Source organism: Pituophis catenifer, unplaced genomic scaffold (genome assembly GCF_029215685.1).
Source record: "Pituophis catenifer annectens isolate HBS135680 unplaced genomic scaffold, rPitCat1.0.hap2 SCAF_7, whole genome shotgun sequence".
Classification (NCBI taxonomy): Eukaryota; Metazoa; Chordata; class Lepidosauria; order Squamata; family Colubridae; genus Pituophis; species Pituophis catenifer.
Genome location: NW_027256887.1, coordinates 87,569,429 through 87,578,341, shown reverse-complemented (window position 1 = coordinate 87,578,341; position 8,913 = coordinate 87,569,429). Strand labels below are relative to the sequence as shown.

Sequence of the window (8,913 nt, the reverse complement as noted above, 5' to 3'; positions counted from 1 at the left end):
ATGCTTTTAAGCAATAGCCTTCATACTTTTGTATATACCTGCTTAGTAGGACTTTCGGGCCCCCCCAAGCGGTGTTCTTTTTTATACAAAGTCAGCTTATGGCCCCCACAATCTGGCTCCTCCTTTTACCTACCTCGGAAGGATGGAAGGCTGAGTCAACCTTGAGCCTGTTGAGATTTGAACTTGCAGTAATTGCAGGCAGCTGGCAGCTAAGTACTACTTTAACAGCACTTAGACCGCTGTGTCACCCAGGATCCTTCCCCTGGAGTGGGTGGGAATGGGGATTTTGCAGTATCCTTCCCCTGGAGTGGGGTGGGAATGGGGATTTTGCAGTATCCTTCCCCTGGAGTGGGTGGGGAATGGGGATTTGGCAGTATCCTTCCCCTGGAGTGGGGTGGGAATGGGGATTTTGCAATATCCTTCCCCTGGAGTGGGGTGGGAATGGGAACTTTGCAGTATCCTTCCCCTGGAGTGGGGTGGGAATGGAGATTTTGCAATATCCTTCCCCTGGAGTGGGGAGGGAATGGGGATTTTGCAGTATCTTTCCCCATCAAGCCACGCCCACCAAGCCACGCCCACAGAAGTTTGGAGTGTTTTGCAGTTAGTCCTCGGTTTACAACAGTTCGTTTAATGATAATTCCAAGTTACAACGGGACTGAAAAAAGTGACCGATGACCATTTTCCACCCTTACGACCGTTGCAGCATCCCGTGATCAAAATTCACACCCTTGGCAACTGACTCATATTTACGATGGGGGGGGTGTCCCGTGATCCCCTTTTGCGACCGTCTGATGAGCAAAATCAACGGGGAAGCCAGATTCTCTTAACAACCCTGTTAAAACTTAACAACTGAAGTGATTCACTTAACAACGGTGGCCAAAAAAAAAGTCATAACATGGGGCAAAAACTCACCTAAGGCTTGTCTTGCTTAGCAAGGGAAATTTTGGGTTTAATTGCGGTCATAAATCGAGAGCCACCTGCACGCAAATACAGCCGCGAAGTCCTCCTCTGGCTTGTCTGAACCTGTTGTGTGAATGCAACCTGTGTATACCTCAAAGCTGCGGAGAAATGAGAGACTGCAGGTGTCGTGCAAAATAGGTTTCTTTTTCCCCTTTGCAAACTGGATGATTTTCCCTGCCATCTTTTTTTCCTGACCTCAGTTTTTTTGCCTATCAGCTCCCAGAATTCCACATCCAAGGTGAGCTGCTGCTAGGAATTCTGGGAGTTGAAGTCCCCGCAGCTGGATGTGAGCAGGCTCCAGGTTGGCATGGATAAATGATGTCTTTTTTTTAATGCTGATTTTCGGCAAAGTAAAACAGCGTTGGCATTTATCAATAAGATACTAAACCTTCATCTCACCTTTAAGTCTGGCCGGAGCCTCCTCTTCCTCATCACCGATTCCAATTCATTTTAACAGGTTCTTTTTTAACAGATTAACGGAGTTGGAAGGGACCTTGGAGGTCATCTAGTCCAACCCCCCCCCCCCGTCCAAGCAGGAGACCCTACACCATTTCTGACAGATGGCAGTCCGGTCTCTTCTTGAAAGCCTCCAGGGATGAAGCTCCCACAACTTCCGAAGGCAACTTCTCTTCCATGGGTTGTTTGCTCTCAGTACCAGAAAATTTCTCCTAATTTCTAGATTGAATCTCTCCTTGATCAGTTTCCATCCATTCTTCCTCGTTTGGCCTTCGGGTGCTTTGGATAATTTACATATTTATTTTATTTACATATATATGAAATGTTCGGCTCCCCTCTGAGATGAAAGGGCTTCGGTGAGGCTTCGTAAATCAATAAATAGGAGGAAATAGAAAAGTGATGGTAAAATTCTTCGTCAAATTTAAAGGAAAGAGAGAAAGGCGCACTTATTTTCCTGCAAGCATTCTTGACTCATTAAGTCGTTTGACTCAACCAAAAGGCAATCATAAATTAAAGAGTATAATTGCACTCAGCATGTATTCAAGCATGGGATTGACAGACACAAGTTGGAACAAATTCCTACAGAAGAGCCTCTAGCGAAAAAATCTTCCATCTTGGCGCCATCAGCATTCCCAAAGCATTCCCACATCCGAGAGCCATTTCTATCTTCGTCTTGTCTGCAAACATTATTTGGATTTATTTCGTTTGATTTGTTTTATCCTGCCTTTATTATTTTTATGAACAACTCAAGGCGGCAAACATATCTAATGCCCTCGTTACTTCCCGCCTGGACTACTGTAATGCTCCCTACATGGGGCTCCCCTTGAAGAGCACCCGGAAGCTCCAACTAGTCCAGAATGCGGCCGCACGGGTGATTATGGGAGCGACATGGCGCTCCCATGTAACACCTCTCCTGCGCGGGTTGCACTGGCTCCCGGTGGTCTTCCGGGTGTTGTGGAATGATGAGAACAAAGCAACATTCCTAGGTCAGCCAGAGACAGTTTTATTGCGCAAGGTTCAGAGCCAGTTTTGTACTAGAAGCTTTGAACAAAGAGAGAACTCTGATACAACGGTTTTATACATTTCCAAACAAAAGATTCTGTTAACTCAGCAGTTTATATGGTCATATACATTTGTTATATTTAATTGACATTTCCTAATTACTAAAGTTTTACATTATCCTTGCCAAACAGTCATAATTCTTTTTGTAGATTACTGAAGCATAGACTCAAATCATCTTCTGACGATAGACAACTTTTAACTCATGTGGATCCCCTTGACCTAACCAACCTTTAAGCTGTATGTCATTAGAATGTTCCTATCTTCTGACAACTTAGAGGCCTCCTAAAAGTATCGAAAGGATTTTGGCTGAGTTTGTACTTTTTCCAACCGGATGCATTTTCTGCTTTTTAGAATAGAGTGAATAGAAAGTTATCCAGTGGTCATCTATCAGATCCCGCTTCATCTACATTACGGGTGCGATTCAAGGTGTTGGTTACTATCTTCAGAGCGCTCCATGGCTTAGGACCTGGGTACTTACGAGATCGCCTTCTGCTACCGATAGCCTCCCACTGGCCAGTATGTTCCCACAGAGAGGGACTCCTCGGGGTGCCGTCGGTCAAACTATGTCGACTGGCGACGCCCAGGGGGAGATCCTTCTCTATGGGGGCACCTGCCCTCTGGAACGAATTGCCCCGGGATTTATGGATGATCCCTGACCTACGCACCTTTCGTCGTGCCCTCAAGACGCTGTTGTTTCAACAAACTGGGCTGGCCTGAATACCAAGATCAATTTTCAGTTATATGGGTTGTCTTTGTCTTAATTGAAATGGGCCAAATTATTTAATTCCCTTTTAAACTGTTTTAAATTTTATATGTGGTCATTTTTATTCTTGGCTGTGGACCGCCCTGAGTCCTTCGGGAGAAGGGTGGTATAAAAATTAAATAAATAAATAAAATAATGTTCCTTCTTCCTCCTCCTATTCCCCACAACAACCCTATGAGGTGGGTTGGGATGAGAGAAAGGGACTGGCATAAAGTCACCCAGATGGCTTTCGTGGCTAAGGTGGGACTAGAACTCACCTTCTCCTGGTGATTCATCCAGTCACCCAGCCCTCTTTCATGCCTAAGGGGGAACTAGAAGTCACCATCTCCTGGTGATTGGTCCAAAGTCATCCAACTGACTTTCACGTCTAAGGTGGGACTAGAACTCACCATCTCCTGGTGATTAGACAAAAGTCACCCAGCCAGCTTTCATGCCTAAGGTGGAACTAGAAGTCACCATCTCCTGGTGATTGGCCTAAAGTCATTCAACTGACTTTCATGCCTAAGGTGGAACTAGAAGTCACCATCTCCTGGTGATTGGCCCAAAGTCATCCAACTGACTTTCATGCCTAAGGAGAAACTAGAACTCACTGTCTCCTGATGATTGGCCCAAAGTCTCCCAGCCAGTTTTCATTGCTAAGCTAGGACTAGAACTCACCGTCTCCTGGTGATTGGCCCAAACTCAGCAACCAGCTTTTGTGCATAAGAGGGGGGGATTGAACTAGAACTCACCATCCCCTAGTTTCTAACCCTTTTTGGGTGTGTGTACTCTTTTTCCCCCATCCTTTTTAAAATGCTAAACTTTCCTTCAAACGCATTTCTAAAATCAAAAGTTTCTAATAACCTCTTTTAACTTCTTCACGTACATGCTCTGAACAAGCTTCATTCTTCAGTGACCGTGACTTGTGAGTGGACAGACTGGGCCATAACTGCAGAGAGGCAGCTGGAGGTCATCCATCCTATGATCAGTTACCATTGTTCTCCTCAATCTGATGTTCTCCAGAGCAGTTGGAAGCTTCTCACTGAAAACCAGAAGCAACCCCTGGTCCCATAAAGACGTGGGATGAAATCCAGAAATTGTTAACCTCTTTCGGGCCTGGCCCAAACCAGATTAGCAGGTTCCTAATGTAATGGGTGTGGATCCTTCAGTAGAAGATTTCCACAGTTGACTTTGCTCCAATGGAATCAAGGCTCGGGTGTTGTCTTCTTGTAGCAAGATGCCAGAACATCTCTGGAAACCAGCCAGTAGAAACAACTCTACTTTTGGGCCAAGTGAAGGGAAGCATTTCTTCACCACCGACACGAGCAACCAGCCGCAGAAGACAATCGGTGAGTTGGTGGGACAGAAGAAGACACCATGTCCTCTCTGACGGAACAAGAAATCGCTGAGTACAAGGAGGCCTTCATGCTCTTCGACCGGAATGGAGATGGGACCATCACCACCAGGGAACTTGGGACGGTCTTGAGGTCCTTGGGACAAAACCCCACCGAAGCTGAACTGCGGGAGATTGTCCACAAACTGGAAACTCACAAAAACGGGACCATTGACTTCCCGGGGTTCTTGAACCTGATGGAAAAGGAAATCAAGAACAGAGATTGTCATGAGATCCGGAAAGCCTTCCAGGTCTTTGACAAAGATGGAAACGGTTACATCAGCGCCGCGGAGCTGAGGCACATCATGACTAACCTCGGCGAGAAGTTGTCCCGCGAGGAAGTCGAGGAGATGTTGAAGGTGGCGGACCTGGATGGAGACGGGCAGATGAATTACGAGGAATTCCTGAGGATGATGACCAGCAAGTGAAGAGGTCTACCATACCAAGCCGTGGAGATCTCGGCCTCCTATGACTTTTTGGCCACGTACCTCCTCCATAACGTGGCCTAGTCAGGAGGACAGCTAAGACAATCGATTTTGGTGGGACGTGATCAATGGTGGAAACCTCCATCAGACTTGGGGATGCCAACTGAACTTCAGCTGTGGTGATTTGTGGATTTTTTCTGGGATTCCCAGAAGTGTGCGGCTTCTTTTGGGATCAAAATATATTCTTGACTTTTAATGTCTCAAAAAGATATCAAGAGATCAGGATTGTAGTCTTCCATAGAAGCTACTTCGGAAATACAGGGAGTTTTCTGCAGAAAATTGTCCCCAGTTGCTCCGGCACAAGTAATTTAACTCTAGCAAGTCAAATAAATTTCTAATTGCTTTTATCCTAATGAATTCTCAGTCCTCTCTTATTATTGTGTTGCTCTGGGACAGGATTATTTTTTTTTTAACAGATGGGTTGTGCTGCTGCCTTGATTCACATGTGATATGTAAACCCTGGAATTTTGTGGGGGAAGGAGGGAAATCTCATTTTCTTGAATAACTATATTCCAGTTGTCTGCAGAGGATGAACTGGAGAGGTTGATTTTGGTCAAGGGCTACCTGTGCAACACACAGTCCTTTCAATCAAATGTTATTGTAGGTGTTTTTTTTTATATATGAAGGCAAATTACTTTGATTTTTATCTTGGACAGCTTATATTTACTTTTGCAAGCTTTTTTAGCTACAATTCCACATACACCCACAAACACACTCGCAGAGAGAGAAAGAAGGAAGGGAGGGAGGGAGGGAGGGAGGAAGGGAGGGAGGGAGGAAGGAAGGAAGGAAGAAAGGAAGGAAGGAAGGAATTAGGGAGGGAAGGATGGATGGATGGAAGGAGGGGGGAGGGAAAGAAAGAAGAAAGGAAGGAAGGAAAGGAAGGAGGGAGGGAGGGACGAAGGAAGGGACAGAGGAAGGAAAGGAGGGAGGGAGGGAGGAAGGAAAGAAAGAAGGAAAGAAGAAAAGAAGACGGAAGGAAGAAGGGAGGAAGGAAGGAGGAAGGAAGGAAGGAAGGAAGGAAGGAAGGAAGGAAGGAGTTAGGGAGGGAAGGATGGATGGAAGGAAGGAGGGAGGGAGGAAAGAAAAGGAAGGAAGGAAGGAAAGGAAGGAGGGAGGGAGGGACGAAGGAGGGGACAGAGGAAGGGAGGGAGGGAGGGGAGGAAGATAGGAAAGACGGAAAAGAAGGAGGAAGGAAGAAAGGGAGGAAGGAAGGAGGAAGGAAGGAAGGAAGGAAGGAAGGAAGGAGTTAGGGAGGGAAGGATGGATGGATGGATGGAAGGAAGGAAGAAGGGGAGGGAGGGAGGAAAGAAACAAGAAAGGAAGGAAGGAAAGGAAGGAGGGAGGGAGGGAGGAAGATAGGAAAGAAGGAAAGAAGGAGGGAGGAAGAAAGGGAGGAAGGAAGGAAAGAAGGAAGGAGTTAGGGAGGGAAGGATGGATGGATGGAAGGAGGGAGGGAGGGAGGAAGGAAAGAAGAAAGGAGGGAGGGAGAGAGGGAGGAAGGAAGGAAGGAAGGAATCATTAACTGACAGGTGAACCTACTAACTGCAGGGCTCCAGGATTTTGCCATGAGGAAAATGTCAGAGTGATTAAACAAATGGTTGCAAGCCCCTCCTCAAAGTTTCCCAATTCCTTGCTGGGGAGGGAGGGGGGGTAGAGAACCAGCCCCTTCCTCGCCCTTCCATCGCTTTGAGGTCTCCAGCAAAGCCTTTGAAGCTGCCCCCCCCCCCACTCCCCAGGAATTTCTCCGCTTTTGCAGAATAAAACAAAACGCAGTTGCCTCTCGTTTCCTATCTTGCCTGGCTCAACCAGGCCCCCCACCCCACCCCACTCAACCCCCTCCCGCCACGGAGACATCTTGCCCCAGGACTGGAAAAAATTGCGCCACAAAATAGAAAAACAGGTTTATTTATACACAGAGAGAGAGAGAGAGAGAGAGAGAATGGAATACGGAAAACAGATGAGGAAGAAGAAGGGATGAGGAGGGGGAGGGGTCCTTGTGGGAAGCCATTTTTAGGGGAGAGAGACAGAGGTGGTATTCTACCAGTTTGGACCGGTTCGGGCAAATCGGTAATGGCGGCCTGTGGGTGCCCACCTGCCCACCTGCCTACAGCCTGGGCACAATCCCGTCCTGTATCGCTGAGTGATTAACATCACACCAGTGGTGTGGGGTTGCTCCCGGTTCGCACCGGTTCGCAAGAACCTGGTAGTAAAAATTTGTAGTAGTTTAGAGAACCGGTAATAACATTGGCTGGCCACACCCCCCAAACCGGTCCCCCGGCCCGGTCGCCGCTCGCTTACCCCCCGCCCACCTCATCAGAGGGTTCTTTTTTTTTTTTTACTTTTGAAAGCATTTTTTTCTACAACCTCTTCGGCCGAAAAAATGCTTTTAAAAGTTAAAAAAAAAAAAAAAGCCTCTGATGATCGCGCGGCTCAGCTGGGATCGTCAGAGGCTTTTTAAAGCATTTTTTCTACAATGTCTTCAGCTGAAGAGGAGGGGACCGTCTTAAAGCAAAGTCAATGGAGAAGCCAGATTTTATACTACTTAGCGACGGAGGCCAGGAATGTCATAAAACGGGGCAAAACTCACTGAACAACGGTCTCCGTTATCAACAAAAACGTTGGGCTCAATTGAAGTTCGAAGTGAGTTAAGAAATATAAGTATGTTCCTGCGAGAATTAAACACAATAAAATATAGTTATCCCCCCGGAGCCATTAAAATCTCCACAAAAATGAGTGGCTACTGCTAGGTGATACTCGGTCTCCATTGCTCAACCTGGAAATCATTTGCTCATTACTTCCTTGAGACGTACTCAAGGTGTGTTGGGATTTCAATGCCCATAATTCCCTGCTGGTGTGGCTGAAGGCCCACCTGGAGGGACAGCAGGCCTGAGATACTCAGGTGGGAAATGGGCAACCAGGACCTGGTGAGATTGTTGAAGGGCCTTGAGTTCCACCTCTGGTCTTCTTTGAGGAAAACCCCCTAGTAAGTCTCATCTGGGAAGAAGGCATCTTGCCCCTCAAAGGCCATCCAGATGTGGAGATTGGGAAAATGTCACTCACTTTCTTGGAAGAAATTTAGGGATTTCCAACCTGGTGAAGGAGTCCCAAGATACGTCAAGGAGATTGAAGGGAGCAGCTTCAACTTACTGTAGTTGCTCCAAGGTTCTTTGATGTAGACTGCTGACCACACAACGCCTCCTCACGCCATTTCTATCCCTGACATCTTGAAATCTGGCTGACCAGGCTCCTCCTGGTTCCAGTTAAGAGTTTCAAAAGTGGTTGTGTGACTTTTTTGCGGCCTGAAGAAAGGTTGAACCAGGCGAAGTCAATTATGAGTCCGTTCCAGCTTCTTCTGGAGTGAATGAGAAGGTTCCTCCTCTACGCTGGAAGGAAAATCTTTGTTCCACCCACCGTTTTTCTGGTTGAAGACCTTTTTGTGGTGGCCTACAGACGTTGATGTGGTGTTGATGTCCTAAAATGAGGGGATTGTGTCAGTGAGTTCACTCCAAATTGAGACCCTTCATAGGTTCTCCAGAAGTTGGCCTGTGGGTTGCTAGGGACATGAACTTGGTAGGACATCTGAACTTGGAGGTTCTCTCCACTATTATATACAGTAGCTGGCCCTGTCAGTGTTGGTGGGATTGTGAATTTGTCCTTGACAGTTCATTGATTAGGGTATTGTTTGTCTGGTATTAATCCCCTGCTTATCTGGCTGCTCGTGTGAGGTCCTTGGTGGTCTCTGAGCTTGGTTGTTTTCTTGCAGATGTTTCATGACCCAAATAGGTAGGCTGCATCATCAGTGCTAGAAAGGAGTG

General features: G+C 46.8%; 1 protein-coding gene across 1 annotated transcript; it reads left to right on the top strand.

Annotated features, from left to right (window-relative positions):
- The first annotated feature begins 4,550 nt into the window (after positions 1-4,550).
- LOC139319211 (calmodulin-like) lies at positions 4,551-5,420 on the top strand. Its single transcript, XM_070946964.1, has one exon. It carries the CDS (start codon positions 4,598-4,600, stop codon positions 5,039-5,041), a length of 444 nt encoding a protein of 147 aa, XP_070803065.1. The 5' UTR covers positions 4,551-4,597; the 3' UTR covers positions 5,042-5,420.
- The last annotated feature ends 3,493 nt before the right edge of the window (positions 5,421-8,913 follow it).